This window comes from Natator depressus, chromosome 3, assembly GCF_965152275.1.
Source record: "Natator depressus isolate rNatDep1 chromosome 3, rNatDep2.hap1, whole genome shotgun sequence".
Taxonomy (NCBI): Eukaryota; Metazoa; Chordata; order Testudines; family Cheloniidae; genus Natator; species Natator depressus.
Genome location: NC_134236.1, coordinates 120,460,253 through 120,481,388, shown reverse-complemented (window position 1 = coordinate 120,481,388; position 21,136 = coordinate 120,460,253). Strand labels below are relative to the sequence as shown.

Below are 21,136 nucleotides of genomic sequence, written 5' to 3'. Positions count from 1 at the left end.
GAGAGTTCAAGGAGACAGAGTACAAAGAAAGGAATATGACTACTCCTTTAAAAAAATCTGGAGAGCGAGACATAGGAATCTGTAACCAGTTAGGGAGTTATCATTTGTTTGTGTCTAAATGCTGACTTAAAATATTACGTCTGATAACTGAGTGGATAAGGGAGCAGAAATGCATGTGACAGGAAAACCAGGTCATTGCCAATATATATATACAGGGGTGCTCGTGAATGATTGTTTGTTCCTTTTGCTTGCCAGCAGACTTTCTTTTGTTTTCTGGTGAGTCCTGGAGTGCTCCTGAAACATGCTAGTGTTACCCTTTCAAGAGTAAAAGAAATGTTTAAAAGACCATATACTTTTTCAGAGGACTTTTGAGTTTAGAAATGGTTTGCTCTGTCTGGGGGAAGTAAATAAACAATTGGATAACCATACAATTTATGTTATTTTGGATAATTCCAAGGGGCTAGTATAGAATGTAATTACTGGTGGGTTGCTAAGGGAACTTTATTATATTTGTTGTAAATTTTGAATTTGTCGTGCAAAAACAGCCAGTGAAAGCTGCAATTCCAGGATGGCTTCTGATACCTGGGATGGTAGCATGAACTTTCAGCCCATGACCTTTTGGGAAATGTAGTTTATTACTATTTATTTGTGTTGTGGTCATTGGTGCTAGAACAAGGGGTCCTGGGGATGCTGCCACACCCCCTGACTTGAAGTGGTTTCCATCACATAGAGGGTTTACAGTTTGGTTCAATGGCTCTCAGCACCCCCACTATCATAGGCGCCAATTTTCCCCGGCGCCGGTGGGTTCTCATGCCCCCCCCACCCCTGGCCCTGCCCTGACTCCACCCTTTCCCCGCCTCTGCCCTGCCCCCATTCCAACCCCTTCCCCAAAGTCCCCACCCCAACTCCGTCCCCTCCCTGACCCTATTGGACCCCTTCCCCAAATCCACGCCCCGGCCCTGCCTCTTCCCCGATTGCGCTGCGTTCCCCCTCTTCCCCCCTCCCTCCCTGCCACAGGAAACAGCTGTTTTGCGGCGCAAGCGCTAGGAGGGAGGAGGAAAAAGAGGGCACACGGTGCGCTTGCAGAGGAGGTGGAGTGGAGGTAAGCAGGAGCGGGGGGGCGGGGCTGGGAGCTGCCAGTGGGTGCAGAGCACCCACCAATTTTTCTCCATGGGTGCTCCAGCCCGAGCACCCACGGAGTCGGCGCCTGTGCCCACTATACAAATTGTTCCAGCATCCCAGGTTGTGGTAGTGTCTAGAAGCTCCAGTCATGGCCCAGGACCTAATTATGTTAGGTGTTGTATAAACACAGAACAAAAAGACAGTCCATGCCCCAAAGAGACAAGGGATAACAGGTGGTTACAGACTGAAAAGGTGGAGCACAAGGAAACTATGAGACAATGTGTAGTTTTATCACATGACCACTTGATTGCAGGCATTGCTGTTTATGAGTGGTTAAAGAACGTGAAAGGAATTTCTGAACCAAATTATGATAGATGTAGAGCAATCACCTACCATTCACTAAATAAATAGTAACAACATGCAAAATGTAGGACAAAGCTTATATTTAAAGGAAACACCCAACAATGTTTTGTTCAGTGTATAAAGTCACTGGATCACAGTATACGATCCTTTGCATGATTATTTCTGAAACAAGGAATAAAGTGCATTCTTTCTGACTTCATAAGGAATGTCCTTTAAAATAAAGAATGGCCAGACATCCTAGAGGAAGTACCTAATCTGATACTATGGCGATGGGGCCACCTTAGTACTGAGAGTGATAAGAATACATGTAACTTAACTGGATAGGTGGAGACTGATCAGAGAAAAGATTCAGATCCTTTTGGATGAGGGATTATCGGTATTTCCACCCATAAAGAGAGCTGATTTAAATAGCCAGATAGGTAACAAATTGGTACAAACAGTCAATGTATTGAATATTTAGGACTGGAAGATTGAGCAATAAGATCCTACTTCTGCAATGAGCTCTGCCTCGGAATAGAGGCGCACCTACTCACCGCTCCTAGCAGGATAGGGGCTTTTAAATTAATCCAAATGAAACCACTTTTTGATGCCATCAGAGTTAAAATTAATGGGAGAGTAGAAGAGGAATAAAATAATACAATAAGCCTTATCACTACATTTCTTTCACTATTAACAGACAGTCTAATATAGGGATGTAAAAGGTTAACCAGTTAACCGGTAAACATTAGGCTTATCAGTTAACCAACCTTAACCGTTAACCCCGGCGGCCCCGCATGAGCTGGAGGGACCCCAGCCCCCAGCAGCAACAGGCCGGCAGGAGGGACCAGAGCCCCGTCCGTGCCAGCCGGAGCAGCCCCAGGCATGTCGGGCCGGCCGGCCAGAGGGACCCCAACACTGGTCACACCGGGCCAGCCAGACCCCAGCCCCAGCCAGAGTGGCCCCAACCCTGGCTGTGCCAGCGGGACCCCAACCCCAGCTCCTGCCGTGTCAGGCCCGCCGGAGCTACCTTGGGTAATGGTTAACCGGTTAAACTATATGATTTTAATCGTTTGACTGGTTAACTTTTTAAATGGGTATTTACATCCCTAGTCCAATATGTTTATGGACTTAGGTTTCACCAGATAAAATATTACCAGGCACAGACTTTTACTTCAAGATATGGCACTGGCTACCCTGAAGAGGATTTAAAAAAAAAACAAAAAAACAACAAGCTCTTTAAGAGGGAAAAACTAAAATTAGCTGCAATAAGTCATCCCACCCCTGAGAAAGGCACTAGCACTGGGTGGATGCGGGCTGTGGCTATAATTAGCCACTGGTGATTGTGTCTGGGTTACTCACACAGTAACACAATATTGAGGCCATAGTTTACAGTATCACCCCATGACATCCGGCCTCAGGCTATGGCTTATTTTAAAGGCTTGCGTTCCGAGTGACTACAAAGCAAGCCCAGAGGAGCTTCAGGAGAAACAGCAGTAGGTCACCCTAAGCCCACGAGGCGGGGAGAGGAACCCACCTGCCCCTGACGCACATCACCACCAGCTCACTGCGAGCGCGGAGCAAAGCGCTGCTATTTATAACGAGCTATTTTGATCGCGTTCGCTCATTGGCCGCCTCGCCTTGGTGACGGCACAATCGCACCCAGGGCAAAGTTCCACTCCTCTGTCCCTCCCGCCCCGGGAGAGCGAAACGCGCCGGGGACAGGCGGTGTCCTGGGAGCGGCACGAGCGCGGGGGCAAGGCACCGGCTGGGGCGCCGAGCTCGCAGGGAAGGCCGGTGGTTCCCCAGGTTGCCGAAGAATCGGGGATTGTGGGGTTTCGGGGGAAGTGAGGAGGTACCCGATCCAGTGCAGCTCCAGCAGCAGCCCCCTGGCTGGGAGAGCAGCCCTGGCCAGGCTCCCTAATGCTGCATCTCTCTCAATAGCAGTGTAACTAACAAAGGGTGGGACTAGAGGCTCGGGAATAACAACACAGAGAGAGGGAGGAAGAGGAGGCTTTATTCCCAGCCAAGAGGAAATTAGCTTTACTACAGAAGCCAACTGCACAGTGTAAAATATAGAGCTACAGAGGGAGAAGTGTGGTGGATACATAGACATGGGGAGGTGCCTGGGTTCAGGATGAGGACTGTATAAAGACTTGAATGGACAATAGGTACAGAGAGGCCTTGTCTACACTAAGAATGTTCTTTGAAAAAATTTCTCACCACTACTACTATTTCAGCCTCCCTGGAAAGAGCAATATTGGGAGCCATAGTCCACCAGCTGCTTACCAGTGTTTTTAAGTACCATGAAAAAGGCTGACTATTGAAGTCAATTAGGGTTTTGCCATTGACTTCACTGGGGCCAGGATATCACCTCAGGTCATCTAATCCTGCAAAAGGCAGGTCTAATTAGCATGTTTCTCAAAATTGTAGCAAAAACCAATGAATGGCTCCCTCTAAACTAGGGTTCCTAATGCTGCTAAAACTGGTGGAGGTGAACCCATGTTAACAAAGATTGGACATTTTTGTCTGGACCATAAACTGATTTCCAGTCAGCAGTTGTTACAGTCCTACCGGTTTAGGTTTTGTTACAATGTCCGTTACAAACATAGTTTTGATGGAGATATCCATAGAAATGTTATTCAAGCAGGGAGTATCTGTTTGTTCCCATAGAAAGGGCAAAGTCAGTCATACGGCAACATGTTCTTTGCAGCAACAAAGGGCCGGATTCACCACTGACTTACACCAATAAAGGGTGGTGGAAGACCCCCCAGTAGCATGAAGCGCACAAGGAGGAGTGGAAGGCAGGGACATATTACAGCAACATAAAGCGCCACAATTTCACTTTCAGGGATAGAGACATAAGGGATCAACTTGGCCCTGAAAGAGGGCTGCGGCAGCCAAAAAGGGGCCCTGGCCAGAGTGGCCAAGAAGTCCCGTGATGCAGCAGCTCTTCACAGAGGGTCCTGCTAGCATAGCTTCTGTGGAACTGTTCCACACACAACTTAGCAGAGCCCTGGCACAGGCTTTATCACCCCTATGGAGGAGAGCCAGTGCATCTCCATGTTGAGTGCAATGGGGCGGGAGGGTGTACGCTACACATGCCTGCACTGTTTTGCTGAATTTGGCCACGCAATAGGAAGATTTTCACTAGTAATGAGTCTACAGAAGTAGGCTTTCTACAAAGTCCTATTAATCAGGTCATTTAAGATTTATTGTTGGCATAGAACTTAGGCAATTTTAAAATGACAGTAGGTCAAATATATCAGCACTCAGGGCCGTCCCTAGCGGGGTCTGGAGTCTGGGGCAGAAGTGACAAATCCATCACTTCCGAGACTGACCTGTCACTTCTAGGACCGACTGTGCTGGCCAATCGCACCAGCCAGTGGAGCCCCCAAAGCATGGGGCCTGGAGTGGTCTCCCCAATTTGCCATACCCTAGGGTCAGCTCTGTCAGCACTCTAATTCAACCAAAAGTAACCCTAGTCATAGGTGCCGACTCCGTGGGTGCTCCAGGGCTGGAGCATCCACAGGGAAAAATTAGTGGGTTCTCTGCACCCACCAGCAGCCAAGTTCTCCTCACCCCACGCCCCACCTCCTCTTCCTCCCCGAGCACTTCACATCCCCGCTCCTCTGCCTAACTCCCAGCGCTTTCTGCCCGACCACCACCAAACAGCTGTTTGGCAACGTTAGCACTCTCTGGGAGGGAGAGGGAGGAGTGAGAATGTGGTGCACTCAGGGGAAGAGGTGGGGCTGGGGCAGGAATTTGGGGAAGGAGATGGAATATTGGTGGGGAGGGGGTGGAGCTGGGGTGGGGACTTTGTGAAGGGGTTGGAATGGGGAAGGAGTGGGAAGAGGTGAGGCCTCATCGAAGGGGTAGAGCAGGGGCGGGGCTGGGGAAGGGGGGGTCGAGCACCCACATGGAAGAGGGGAAGTCCGCACCCTAGTGGCTGCTGGTCCATAAAAACTCTGTGGCATTCTTGTACTCTGTAGTTGAAGAAACTATTTGCAACTCCAGTGAGGAACGGTGTCTTCAGCTGCTGCAACCCCTCCTTTAGAGAAGAGATCTCTCTCTAGCTGGTCTGGTTGCTGTGCCAGTATGTCCTTGAGAATAGTGTCAGAAGACTCCACTGAGAATGCTCAAAGTGGACTATCTCCTGATTGCACTGACACAGGTTAAATTAGGGTAATGCCAATAAAGTTAATGCAGTTCCATCAATACGCTGTGAGAGGGGACTCTAGAGCAGAGTCCTCTATGTTCTAATGAAGGAATGGATTCTTCTCCAGTTGACCAAATGTCAGTCAGATGGGCCATCTTTTAGCAAGGCCACAGTCGCAAGTATTTGGGCTCGTCCCTGGCTGAGAAGACCATTATAAGGACCCCCCAGGAGAGTTATTTGCTTCCTTTAATATCAGTGAGAATCATGATCAGTGGTGTTACCAGATGTAATTCTCAATAACATGGCAGTCAGGCCAGGTGGAGTCAGAACTCTACCTTGGAAGAGGGGGCAGTGTGGAATTCCTAATGTTTTCTGTAGCCATTTAAATCAGAGAATATCACCCTGACAGCCAGGTAAAAGATACTCCAGCCTAGATCTGGTGTAACTTTCCTTTAGTGACCAGCTACCGTGGGGGACAGGTAACCCAGCATTGTGGACTATGGTATTGTTACCCCTTCTTGATATGAGCACTAGTCAAAGTTCAGGGCCTTGTAGGTTGTTCCAGGTGGGAGTGGAAATTGGTGATGGAGTCTGGTATTTTCTCTGATGCAATATTGTTCATTTACAAGGAACGTGCAAAGTCCTGCTTCTCCGAATGCAGGAGGAACCAAAAACAGGAGACAGCTTCTTGGTTTATAGCCCCAAGCCTCTTTACCCAGTACCAGGTCTAAAAGGCCTCTAACTCTAGCTTCTTCTAGGGTCATACACCCTTGTTCAGGCTGACCTTCTGCCTGTCTCAGACTCTCTCAGTTTCTTGTGTGTACAGTAACTTGTTTCTCCACAGACAAGGCTTTGTCTATACTATAGACTAGAGCCTATGCCGGCACAGTTGTGGTGCCATAGCTATGCCAGCATAGCTCTCTAGGGTATATGCAGCCTGTACTGACTGAAGGACTTTTTGTGTCTGTGTAGGAACTCCCAACTTCCCGAAAAACATTAGCTACATCACTGGAAGCCCTATTCAATTAACATAATTGCATCAACACTGGGGATTTTTCATATGCCCTGTAGGACACAGCTCTGCCAAAATAATTTTTAAGTGTAGACCAAGCCACGCACACGCACACACACACCCCTAGTCAGAAAAATACTCAGTGGAAATCTCCATCCACCTGGTGCTAGTTTCTGGGCAGAGTCCATTATGCCTTTTTTTAAGTTTGGCTACTTTTAACTATCTCTCACAGCAACTTTAAATGATGGGTACTTACCCATCTGTTTCAATGAGGTTTTAACTCAACCTATAACAAAGCTTAACCCAGGTCAGAACACTATGTCTGCACTGCAGTCAGGAGGCCCACATGCAGCATGAATAGGCATACCTGAGCTAGCTTTGACCGAGCTAGCTCACTGAAAATAACTATGTAGTTTCAGTGGCATGGGCTAGGCAGCTGCGTACAATCCTGTTCAGGACCCTAGGTACATACTCAAGCAGCTAGCCCATTCTACTGTGGCTACACTGCTATTTTTAGTGAGGTAGCTAGATCAAAGCTAGCTCTGGTGTACTATATGTGCTGTCCTGATTGCAGGTAGACATACCGTAAGTGAGAGCGCATGCGTATGAGCTCTTCATCTTGTAGAGCATTGAAACTTTTGCCTATGCAACCAGGATCTACATCCTTCAGGACCTCACACAGCCAAAAAAGCCATAGATATTTTCTACCAGTGTTATTACATGTTAATATATATTTGAGGGGGTAGAGGACTTCTTATGTTCTGCTTACTAGTGGATGTGGTGAAATAGTCATTAGCTGGATTCAGGCAAATTACTAAAACAGGGCCAAATTCATCTCTGGTTTAAATGCCTTTGAAATCAATGGAGTCACAACACAAGGTATGAGCGTGGAGTGATCTTCTACTTTTTGCCCTATCTCTGCCATTGGATTTCAATAGCTATTTGTGTTATTCCTTAGGGAATTGAAATTATACACAAAATTACTGGATTACCATAAATTAGATATGTATTCTGGTTGTTGATCTCCTGCTGTTTCTTAGTGATCCTCAGATATCTGTTCTGGCTATAATTCTCTCATAACCCAATTTAGAGATGTATCATGGTTTAAACTTATTTACTACACATTGGAAGCTCTATTGAAAAAAATACAGAAAAATATATTTTCCAGCAACAACCATTTAATGTGTTAAAGGGAAGTTTTCTTCATGTAGGGCTGTTGATTTTAATTTCCATATAATCCATAGCAAATATATTAATTCTCTCTTATTCAAAGCCTGATCAAAAGCCCATTCAAGCCAATGGGAGCCTTTCCATTAACTTCAATAGTCTTTAAGCAGGCCTTCAGTGCATCAAAGTGGATCTTTGTAACAGGATGTACCCTGCACTGCTCTTCACAGGTCTGGGGTTTAAGTGAAAGCACAGTTCATTGATATGCAGCTTAACAATATGTCTCATATACTGCATCTTGCTAACTGTATCCCAACAAAAATAACAGTGAAATCCAATTTGACAATAATCTTAATACATTTTCAGAGGGTTCGATCTTTGGGATTTCCTGATTTCTGGTCTGCTGTCTGGAAGCATCAAGCCAGCATTGCTCCTAAGTAGCTAGGAGTGATGCTGAAGAGGACCATGATCTACAAGAGCAGAGTTTCAGACCTGTGATATACAGGGGCCATGCAACACTGAAGCTCCCATCGGAACTCTGGAGTACTTACAAGCAGTTTCAATTAGCAGAAATTCAGAAAATTGGGATTGCACTATAATAGAAAAAGAAACGGGGCCTCTAATCCTGATTAACACTTTACAATTCCAGTTGTCAACTAAAATCTCATAGGTGTTGGTATTTAGAGGCAAGAAATGTAATTATATGAACTTGCTTATCCCTCACTATTCACTTCTACCTGTAACCAGAAAATTGTCCCTGACTCTCAGCCGGATCCACCTCCCACTGAAGTCAGAGACAGTCTTTCCATTCACTTCCATGGGAGTTGGATCAGGACCTGTATTGGGGCAAATATGCATATAGTTAGCAGCAGTGATAATGGTAGTGGTGGTTTGTGTGATTTTCTGTCTCCTCAATGACATAATCTCAACTGTATGGGATACAAACAATTTCAACTAGAATGCAATTATAATTCAATAATTTTCAAAGCCAGATGACATTGGGCCAAATCTTCAGCTGTTGTATATCAGCATTGAAGTCAATGCACCTATGCCAGTTTACAGCAGCTGAAAGGCTGACCCCTCATGAAGAAATAAATATGTGTGCATTGTTTTTGAAAAGAACTTGCAACATTCCTTGATGTCAGTGTGGTGCACAGATGTACATCAGAGCGGAATTTGACCGTAGAACTAGAAGGATGAGGAAAGGTGAACTGTGGACTAGGAAAGAATGTAGTTGTTAAAGAACAGCTTAGTTACTAAGGATAACCCAGGTCTAGTTGCTATGGGCTTGGAGTGTGCTATTGTTGGGACGTGACTGTAAACACACCACTTCATAATCAACATGTCATAAAATGAGGTTACAAAAGCTGTCTAAATGAACAGCTGGTAAGGTACTGAAAGATTAATACAGGCACTGAGAGATTGCATCTTTACATTCAGAAGGCCCTGTATGTTTGAATTTCCTAGAACAATGATCAGGGGGCTTATGTGAAATGAATTTGCCACAAACAGAGGTAGAAGCAGCGAGGTTTCCTGCCAGACAGTTGATACACCTGGAGAGGCTGAGGCTGTGTTTGCAAAGCAATCCTGTTGCTTAGGATAATAATCATACATTTTGATTATGAAAACATAAGTTCCAAGTGTTGAGGGAAACCATATGCAATTAGAGGTTATTTTGTATTACAAGGTAGAGAAAAAACAGTATTGATGTGCAGGATGCTATTTGGTAAATGTTTGCAGTCTCACTGGCCCTCAAGAAAACATGCACAAAGTGTATAATGTAATTGCTTCTACTGACTATAGTTTCATTCCATACAAAAAATTACTTTAAAGAATGTTCAGGATGAAAGTTAAGCACTGAAAGGTCAGAAATGGCAATGTTAAGGTTGCATGTCCACTGTGCCCACCTGAGTGTGTGCATTGATTCATGAGCACATACTTTGTTTCCACAGGACCCATACCTTATTCAAGCTCCAATTCAGTAGGGTACTTAAGCACATGTCTAAGTGAAATGTGAATTCTTTGAATTCCATAGGTCTCCTGAACTCCAGTGAGTTTCAAGGACCCACTGAAGCAAAGAGGACTATTCCTGTGCTTAAAATTAGGTAATTAAATACCTTGCTGATCTGGAGCCTCAGGGCATGTCTACACAGGGATAAAAAACCCATGGTTGGGCTAGGTCAGCTCAAGGGGCTTGGGCTCCTGCAGTAAAAAATTGCTGTGTAAACATTCAGGCTTGGGCTCTCTGGGACCCTGTGAGGGTGGAGGATCATAGAGCTCAGGACCCAGCCCAAGCCCAAACCTATATACAGCAATTTTTAGCCCTGTAGCCCAAGCCCCACAAGTCCGACCTGGGCCAGCTGTGGCCATGCCATGGAGCTTTTATCCCCATGTAGACATACTTTCGGTGTACCGGTTAGATAGGGGTTGGGAATGAGGCAGGGGAATGTTGTGAATCAGGTAGGGGTCTTGTGAATCTCTACCTCATTCTGAGCCAAATTCTATTTGCAATTATGACAGTGTAAATCAGAATAGTAACTCCATTAATTGCAATGAAGAGTCACTACTCTGGATTTAGGCTGGTGTAACCAAGAACAAAATTTGGTTCTGAACTCTTACTTTGGACAGTGCACTGTGATTTAAACCAGAGGAAGTGGTGAGTGAGGACAGCGGAATACGCCTTCCTCAGTGCAGAGGTTGGACATGAGGCAGAAGTGCACTCGCTGACCAGGGAGGATTAAACACCATGTTTACAATAATATATTATTAATCATTTGATTTCTTAAGGAATATTTGAACATAGGTATTTCATTTCTCTAAAGAAAATATGTCATTTTTTGATGTTGTCAATTAGCAGTTGTCCTGCTTTAATAAGTTATTTTTAAAATCAGTGTTGCAGCCCCATCCTCATTCAGGGCCTGATCCTGAACCACTGAAATCAATGGGAGGTTTGCCACTGGAGCAGGAGCAGGAGCAGGAACTCACTGTGCAGTGCTAAGCCTGCGACAGAATAAGACAGGGAACCTGTGGAAATAGTCTGGGCATATATGATTAAAAAGACTGTCATATTCATTTTCAGGTACCAACATGGATTTATTTACACAGAGCCACATTCTGGTCTCATTGAAATCAATGAGAACACGATGTGGACCAAAAGCTCTTGTTTTACATTGTGTCATGTTTGTTTATCTCAGCTAGTTGCTGTTCCCACCAAAACCCAGTACTTAATGTAACTTTGAGTGTTTACACAATGGAGTAATGAAGGAGGCAATAAATTATTTCCTTTCCAATAGACCAGTTTGTACATTTTGCTCATTGCCACCTGAATTAAGTAATTACACTTCTTTGAAAAAAGTCCACAAAAGCAAAGTATCATTTCTTGTGCCATTGATCAATATTTCTGTATAGTTTGTTTTGGTTACATTTTGTATGATATGATATTGTGTGAAGCGTGAGGGTTACCAAGATATAGTTCACAGTATTAAGTACAATCCTTATACCAACAATGGGAGGGATTTTATATTTTCATAGAAAACATTCTGGAAACCCAAGCATCATTACCTGTAAAAACAAGAATAGAAGGAAATGGTATTTTTAAAGAAAATTACTTTTTTATTGAAGCAGCAAAACAACTTTTATGGGCATTTGACTTTACTTTTAGGGTAGCAGTGGACTTACCTTCACCAAACCCAGATCAGCCTGCCCTCAAAACAAAACAAAAAATGTCCCATACTCATTGCTTGTGTTCACCCAACCCACCAGCATGCCGCCTGTGTTGGCATCCATGTCACCTTCAGTGTGTTTCCCAAAGAATATAAGGCCTGATTCTTCCACCCATACTCACGTTGTTTAAATAGGAAAACTCAGTGAGTCAGATACTACTAGACATAAATAAGGGTGGCAGAGTCAGGCTCATAAGCTTTTAAAGTTTCCATATTGGTATGAAGGAGTAATTTATGACCTCAACAGTATGTATGTTACATGTTAAACACATATAAGGCTCAACAGTAATGTCACTTACTGGTTTTGCACCAAAGTAACTTCATTGACTTCGGTGGAGTTACTTCAGATTTAGCTTGGCTTGACTCTGATCTCATACAAGTGCAGAAGAATCTCTTACTTTTATGCATGCAATCCTTTGGATAGTACTTAAAGTATGAACACAGTTCAAGGTTATCACTATGAATTAACAAGAGTTAGCTGAGAAATTAGTCTAATGTAACTAATTAAAAATGGCAATGGAGTCCAGCTATAATGAAGACATGGCTTTTTTCACACAAAACATCTCCAGCATGGGTCCAATCCTGCAGTTCTGATTCAGGCAAGACTTCCTTTGAAGTCAAAACTGGACTGTAAGTTTGGGTCCTATAAGCAGAGGCTCACTAACTGGCATTGTAGTTTGTGTATTTCAATGCATTTGAAATAATTAAAGTTTCCATTCTTCTCCCCTACAAATGGGGGTTTTCTATAGATGAGTTTCCCATAAATAGGTTACATTTAAAGAATGTCTAGATCTGAAAAGTAATCAATTACCTATTACCGATTGCTCTGAAATTGCTTTTGTGAGGTGCTTGTGAGTTTTTGGTGAAACTGTGGCTGTACTAGGATGGGTACCATAACATTGTGGCTTAATCTCTGGAGAGGAATAAGAGTCCTAAAGTAAAGCACCTAAATCTATATTTGGGCACATAAAAAGTGGCTTGTTTTTAGAGGGTGTGAATACCCACAGCTCCCATGGAAGTCTGTGCCTGAGCTACTTACTGTGTATGCATACAGGACAGAAACCATGCTCCAAAGCTAAGCTTGCACAAATAAGTGCCTTCTATACTGTATTTATTATTTCATTAGAATTTTCCTTTGTTCCTGTTCCCTTCTCTTTCCTCATACCTTACTACAGTTTCATCTAACTGGAAGTCCAACCCTTAACTTTAAGCCCATGTTTCTGTAGACCAACATGAAACAAAATGTATTTATCCATCCTTAATGTATAGGATTGGCATGAGTATTTGTGCACTATAAATATTCAAAAGCTATAGATTTTAAGGTCAGAAGGGACCATTTTGATCCTCTTGTCTGACCTGCATAATGCAGGCCTCACCCAGTAATTTCTGCATCAAGATCATAACTTTTGTTTCAGTTTCTGTTTGAGTTATATTGCCCTTGTTAAAATGTGGTATTTTAGAAAGCAAACAAAGCTCAAGAAGCGAGTTTGTGCCCACAGTTGCTGAGGCACTGTGGCTCCTATTCCTGCAATTCCTATTTTAAGTACAGTATAGAAAAAAAGACACTGTCTCAAATACCACGGTGTGGCAACTGTGAGCAAATGTTGACTTTTTAATGGCTGACTTTCCTAGATAACCAATACCATGTCAAGGTCACTCTGGTTCTTTTGAATATCCTCCTGCTCCCATCTTTTTTTAAATGTACTTTTTATTTAATTACATTTACAAGCCTTATTTTGAGGATTTAAATGTTACTTAGTGGTGCCTGGACCCATGCTGGTTCTCTGTACAAGAATGAAATTCACCTTCTGTTTTTAAAGGCAGTATAACAAGAAATACTTTACAGAGAGTGTTTTGAAAGGAGTTGCTAGCCAGCATATTGCAGAACTTCATATTTACCTTTTGTGCCATGAGTCAGAGCTAATTACTTCACAGCCACGCACCTCAGACTAGGTGTGTCATTGGGAGGCATTGAAAACTCCATTTGCTTTAGATTACCTCCATGCCTAACAGCATCAGGTGAGCAGTAATCAGTGCAGTACCATTTTCTCGCAGTGAGGCCTCAGAATACATTTGGTTTGGTGGCCTCCTTGTTTCTGAGTTGCCTCTTTGAAGGCACCAGTGACTGATTAGATAAGGCAGTTATGTGTATGCAGAACTGTATACAGCCCAAATAATAAACTGTGTTAAGTTTGCTCTCACTGTTTATCAGTGTAGTTTAAAACTAATTGAGGATTTATTTGTGGATGTGTAAACTGCGCTGTTCAGCATGAAGCATGAATAGCTCTTTATCTCAGGGGAAGTGGACAAGCCTATGTCCAACAGAAGTTTGATTCCAGGTAGGTTCTACAAAATACCAGGGACCAAATGCAGACCTGGTTTAAGAAGGCACAGTTCTACTATATTCAGAGGCATTGCCCCGCTTATACCATGCCTGAATTTGGCCCAGTCGCCATCCACTTTCAACACATTTGCATTATCATAGAGCAAACAGAGGATCTCCCAAGTGTGTCCCTGTACTCCAGTCTCCATCTTAGCATCTTACTCATGATTAAGGTTAAGATTTTGTCACAGTTATTTTTAGCAAAAGTCACGAACAAGTAGCAGGCAAAAAAAAAAATTAATTGGAGCCTTGACTTGTCTGTGACTTTTACTAAAAATAACTGGGAAGAATGACAGCTGATAACTGGGGGGTGGGGTGGATGACAGCTGGAGCCCAAGACTCACTGCCATGGCCGCAGCTGCAGCCTCAAGGTGTGGGGGCTGCAGCCACTGACAGCTGAAGCCGAAGAAGTTATGGAGGACCAGTAAAGTCAGGGAATCCGTGACCTCCATGACTAAATCGTAGCCTGAATCATCACTCTGTTTTTACAGACAGAGAAACTGAGCTGCAGAGATGTTAAATGACTTTCCCAAGGTCACACAGGCCCCAATCCTGCAAAGTGATCAGTGTAGGCAGACCTTTATATCCACAGAGTCCTTACTGAGCAGGAGTGGGACCTCAATGAGGCCCAGTTTCATGTTCTGACTACTGGTTCCCTGAGCCTCACTCCCAAGCCTCTATTGACTGGACAACATTACTTTTCCTTTCATTATCATTACCTTTGTGTAATGAGTAGGTGGCAGGTAGTGATGGGTGGACCTGAAAAGATTCAGACGTTTAGGCTTGGATATTTAACCATTCAAATAAATGCCCGACCCTCATCCATGCTATCTGAACCTTTGGGGTCTGCTAAATTGGGCTTTATTCCTCCGTGGAGCTCTGTGCCTGCCGAGAGCTCGTTGCAGGACTTGAGTTGGAAATCTCACAGATGCTGACTTTGTCCTCACCCATAACTATTTCACATTTGGGGACAATGTATACCTTCAAATCAGCAGCACTCCTATGGGTACCCGCATGGCCCCACAGTATGCCAACATTTTTATGGCTGACTTAGAACAACGCTTCCTCAGCTCTCGTCCCCTAATGCCCCTACTCTGCTTGTGCTACATTGATGACATCATCATCTGGACCCATGGAAAAGAAGCCCTTGAGGAATTCCACCATGATTTCAACAATTTCCATCCCACCATCAACCTCATCCTGGACCAGTCCACACAAGAGATCCACTTCCTGGACACTACAGTGCTAATAAGCGATGGTCACATAAACACCACTGTATACCGGAAACCTACTGACCTCTATACTTACCTACATGCCTCCAGCTTTCATCCAGACCACACCACACGATCCATTGTCTATAGCCAAGCTCTACAACACAACCACATTTGCTCCAACCCCTCAGACAAAGACAAACACCGACAAGATCTCTATCAAGCATTCTTACAACTACAATACCCACCTGCTGAAGTGAAGAAATAGATTAACAGAGCCAGAAGAGTACCCAGAAGTCACCTACTACAGGACAGGCCCAACAAAGAAAATAACAGAACGCCACTAACCGTCACCTTTAGCCCCCAACTAAAACCTCTCCAGCGCATCATCAAGGATCTATAACCTATCCTGAAGGACGACCCATCACTCTCACAGATCTTGGGAGACAGGCCAGTCCTTGCTTACAGACAGCCCCCCAACCTGAAGCAAATAATCACCAGCAACCACACACCACACAACAAAAACACTAACCCAGGAACCTATCCTTGCAACAAAGCCCGTTGCCAACTGTGTCCACATATCTATTCAGGAGACACCATCATAGGGCCTAATCATATCAGCCACACTATCAGAAGCTCGTTCACCTGCATATCTACCAATGTGATATATGCCATCATGTGCCAGCAATGCCCCTCTGCCATGTACATTGGCCAAACCGGACAGTCTCTACGTTAAAGAATCAATGGACACAAATCAGATATCAAGAATTATAACATTCAAAAACCAGTCAAAGAACACTTCAATCTCTCTGGTCACTCGATTACAAACCTAAAAGTCGCAATATTACAACAAAAAAACTTCAAAAACAGTCTCCAACAAGAGACTGCTGTATTGGAATTAATTTGCAAACTGGACACCATTATATTAGGCTTGAATAAAGATTGGGAGTGGATGGGTCATTACACAAAGTAAAACTATTTCCCCATGTTTATTTTTGCCCCCTACTGTTCCTCACACATTCTTGTCAACTGCTGGAAATGGCCCATCTTGATTATCACTACAAAAGGTTTTTTTTCCCTCTCCTGCTGGTAATAGCTTACCTTAACTGATCACTCTCGTTATAGTGTGTACGGTAACATGTATGTTTCATGTTCTCGGTGTATATAAAATATTCCTACTATATTTTCCACTGCATGCATCCGACGAAGTGGGCTGTAGCTCACGAAAGCTTATACTCTAATAAATTTGTTAGTCTCTAAGGTGCCACAAGTACTCCTGTTCTTTTTGCGGATACAGACTAACACGGCTGCTACTCTGAAACCTGACTTTTCCTGGAATTTCTACAAATACTGATTTCTGGTGTGTCCAGACATGCCACAAAGAGTGGCTGAGTTTGGCATTTTTTCTCCTGAGGACAGCCAGAAACCAGAGGTTCACACTTAGGGTACATGAAAATAGAAAATATTGGAAAGAATAAAATGCTTTTGAAGCTCAGAAAATGTTCACTTAGACGTCTGGCACATAAATACTGAGTTACAGGTGGTTTATGTTGATGTGATATGTGTATTTATTGCTAATGTGTGAAGTCTCATAACTGCTGCTGCACAGACTGTCAATTCGATAAAATTTAGTGGTAAAAAAGTTAGTATAGATGCTCTATCTTATGGTGATGTCACACACAAGATAGATTTTGGATGGGAGACTCTCACGTGTGACAGAATTACCAACTTAATATCACTTCTGCAGGGCTCATGCACTGTAAAATTTAGCACTACATCACTGATTATATCACAGTAACACACACAAATGAGCTAGCCAAAGAAATAAAAAGTGTCAGAAAGTTTTCTTAAGGTGTGAAAAACATCTTGTTTCACATTAATCAAAACCAGCCCTATCCATGAAAATTTGCAAACTACGAAAAAGACAACCACAAAATCCTCCTCTCTGTGCTGAGAATAAGCATGAAACTTTCCAGCCCAAAAAGCAATTGGAGGTCTAACATAGTGAATGCCAGTGAAAATGAGATAGGATCAGAGTCTAAAATAGGGAAAGAACAAGTCAAAAATTTCTTAGACAAGTTAGATGTCTTCAAATCACTAGACCTGATGAAATGCATCCTAGAATATTCAAGGAGCTGATGGAGAAGATATCTGAGCCATTAGCAATTATCTTTGAAAAGTCATGGAAGACAGGAGACATTCCAGAAGACTGGAAAAGGGCAGATATAGTGGAAATGGAAATAAGGACAACCTGGGGAATTACAGACCAAACAGCTTAACTTCTGTACCTAGAAAGATAATGGAGCAAATAATTAAGAAATCAATTTGCAAACACCTAGAAGATAATGAGGTGATAAGTAACAGCCAGCATGGATTTGTCAAGAACTAATCATGTCAAACCAACCAGATAGCTTTCTTTGACAGGGTAACAAGCCTTGTAGACAGGGGGGAAGCGGTAGATGTGGTATATCTTGACTTTAGTAAGGCTTTTGATACTGTCTCGCATGACCATCTCATAAACAAACTAGGGAAATACAACCTAGATGGAGCTACTATAAGGTGGGTGCATAACTGGTTGGAAAATAGTTCCCGGAAAATAGTTATCAGCGATTCACAGTCATATTGGAAGGGCATAATGAGTGGGTTCCTGCAGGGATCAGTTCTTCATCCGGTTCTGTTCAATATCTTCGTCAATGATTTAGAGAATGGCATGGAGAGTACACTTATAAAGTTTGCGGACGATACCAAGCTGGGAGGGGTTGCAAAGTGCTTTGGAGGATAGGATTAAAATTCAAAATGATCTGGACAAACTGGAAAAATGATCTGAAGTAAACAGGATGAAATTCAATAAGGACAAATTCAAAGTACTCCACTTAGGAAGGGACAATCAGTTGCACACATACAAAATAGGAAATGACTGCCTAGGAAGGAGTACTGTGGAAAGGGATCTGGGGGTCATAGTGGATCACAAACTAAATATGACTCAACAATGTAACGCTGTTGCAAAAAAAGCAAACATAATTCTGGGCTGTATTAGCAGGAGTATTGTAAGCAAGACACGAGAAGTAATTCTTCTGCTCTACTCTGTACTGATTAGGCCTCAACTGGAGTATTGTTGTGTCCAGTTCTGGGCGCCACATTTCAGGAAAGATGTGGACAAATTGGAGAAGTCCAGAGAAGAGCAACAAAAATGATTAAAGGTCTAGAAAACATGACTTCTGAGGGAATATTGAAAAAATTGGGTTTGTTTAGTCTGAAAAAGAGGAGACAGAGGGGACATGATAACAGTTTTCAAGTACATTAAAAGTTGTTACAAGGAGGAGGGAGAAAAATTGTTCTTCTTAATCTCTGCAGATAGGACAAGAAGCAATGGGCTTAAATTGCAGCAAGGGCAGTTTAGGTTGGATATTAGAAAAAAAGTCCTAACTGTCAGCGTGGTTAAGCACTGGAATAAATTGCCTTGGGAGGTTGTGGAATCTCCATCATTGGGGATTTTTAAGAGCAGGTTGGACAAACACCTGTCAGGAATGGTCTAGATAATTACTTAGTGCTGCCTTGACTGAGTGCAAGTGACTGGTCTAGACCAGTGCTACTCAAAGTGGTGGTCCATGGACCGGTGCGGGTCCGTTAGCCATCGACTGCCAATCTGCATGCACATTGGAAAAAAAAAATTGTTGGTCCCCCACATCAGATAGCTTGAGAAGCACTGGTCTAGATGACCTCTCCAGGTCCCTTCCAGTTCTATGATAAGGAAGAAAATGGAGAAAATTGTAAGCACCTGTCAAAGTGGTAGTTGCAATGAAAGTGCTTCTTCAAATTATATGTGGCGAGTACAATGCGGGGCGGGGGCGGGGAAGGGCTAGTGGGGTGAAGAATTTTTGTCCAAACCCCAACAGCGCTAAATCCAAACAAACCCAACTCTGGGTAAATTCCCCAGCCACGTTGTTATTTGTTACTGGAGGCTCGTTCCTCATTAGGTCGCTCGCTAAGCCGGGACCTAACGCTCGTTCATCACTGCACCCTAAAATGCCCGGCGGTAATTTCCCGGGCTCAGCCCTGGGAGAAGAGCGCCACGCTGACTGGCCGGGAGGGAAGCCGAGAGCGGTGCAGGTGGGAGCAGCCCTGCCTGGGGGCTGGCGTGCGTAGGGAGGCAGCCCCGCATTCACGCCGCGTGTGGACACTCTGAGCCGGACTCAGGCTTGTCCACACGGGAGAGGACTTGGCGCGCGCGCCGCTCTTAGCACCGATTGCGGTCCCGCAGAGGCAGGCGGAGAGAGGGAGGCTGGGGCACAGCCCGGCGAGGAGGCGGGCCCCCGCTCGGCCATATTGCAGGGGGAGGGGCGGGGCCAGAGGCGCGCACAGGGACCCGAGCGCAGCCCACGGCCGGCTGCCAGCGTGCCCAGTCGCCGCAGAGGACAGCCGGGTAAGGGCCCTCCCAGCAGCTCCCCTCTCCTAGCCGGCGGGGCCAGAGCCTGGGAAGCCGCTCAGCTTCCCGCCCTGGCGCCTGTGTCGGGCCGCGGCGCTGCCAACAGGTGTTACGGGGATTGGCGCGCCCGGAGCTGCCGCCGCCGCTCTCCCCGCTTCTCCAGGGCGCGGTGCTGCCGAGGCAGAGTGGGGGGCAGGCAGGCGAGCCCTGCCGGCTCCGGGTGTGGGCAGACCGGAGCCTAGAGTCCGCCTTCGGCTTGACCCCAAGAGCTGTTGCCCCCCCCCCCCTTCCCTGGTGGCTGTTTAAGGGCAAAGGGAGCCCGCTGCTGCCCTGGCCCCTCAGGGGCTCTCTGGGCAGGACCCTTCAGCGGCTCTTCGCAAGGACTCTAAACCAGCTGCTTTGCAAGGCAGGGTCTTAATTGTATTGAATGCGTCCGACCTGCCTGCTGTGTTGCAAACCAAGGGCTGACAATAGTTTCCAGTTTCTGCTCCCTCCTTCTTCTTTCCCAGGTTATTAAGCTTATACCGCTCAGGAAAGGTGTGTCTGGCCAAATGACCTTCTCTGGTTGCAGCTGGCTCCCCCCCCCCCCCTCCGTGGGCGAAGTCACTTGTGGTTTTCTTTTCTTTTTTTAAAGCAGTGGAGTTCCTTAGTAATTGTTGGTCATGTCTGAATCATCCTTGCTGCTCCTCCTGATTACTTAAGAATCCCAGCAGAGGCTTTAAGGTTCTTTACTTTGCCCCCTTCTCAGTAAACCAGAACTTTTTCCATTCTCCTGTTACCAGATCTCTTTAAAATAGAAGAAACCCCTTCAAGCCACTGCAGGAGCATTTGTTTCTGGAATAACAGAACCACTGCAAGAACTGAAAATGCCCAAACCGGTGAGTGTTATATTTCATGTCTTCTATCTTGTGGCATTCAATGTACATTCTATGTTTTACTGTAGATTGGTAATTTACTTTTTTTTAGGTGACTGTTTCCTTCTAACACTTTTTTCACAGAGAGATCACAGTATATCTGGTTTCAGTACTCATCCTCAAAGGAAATCAGCACAACCCCTTCAAAAGTTGAGCCTGGGAGCTTAAATTATAACTACTAGACACTAAAAAGAAGGGACTGAACAGAGACAGTGGTTTATAACAATCTATAACCCTTTCCCCGCAGCTGTCTTCCCCCTCCCTCCTTCCCCCCCCCCCCCATGACTGAAGGGGTGTTAATGGGCCCTTTCATCTTGAATGGTCCCTTGAAATATGTATTAACTATTTATGCTGAACAATCTGTTCCACCTTATACTTAGCTGTAACACCCTGAGTATATCTCACAAACCTGAAGAAGAGCTCTGGATAAGCTCGGAAGCTTGAGTGTCCTGGTCCAAGAAAATATATTACCTTGCCTGCCTTGTTTCTCTATTTCCTTCTATGTTTAGAAGGATTATAGAAATTAAGACATCATAATTTGAGAGAGCCATGCCAATTCCAAATCTTTTTGATAGGGCATAGCAGCATGATGAAGTCATATAACCAGAGCCACTGGGGATGGTTTTGTGTGCGTGTTATGCAGGGGGTGCTAGGCTGGCCTCGGGGGGGTGGGGTTAGGGT

General features: G+C 44.5%; 1 protein-coding gene across 1 annotated transcript in view; it reads left to right on the top strand.

Annotated features, from left to right (window-relative positions):
• Positions 1 to 19,495: 19,495 nt before the first annotated feature.
• EZR (ezrin) overlaps positions 19,496 to 21,136 on the top strand; it is a 54,862-nt gene continuing 53,221 nt past the window's right edge. Inside the window, exons 1-2 of the mRNA XM_074948700.1 lie at positions 19,496 to 19,538; positions 20,324 to 20,419. Of these exons, the coding sequence (XP_074804801.1) occupies positions 20,408 to 20,419 (12 nt within the window). The 5' untranslated portion in view covers positions 19,496 to 19,538; positions 20,324 to 20,407. The remainder of the gene's footprint in view (positions 19,539 to 20,323; positions 20,420 to 21,136) is intronic.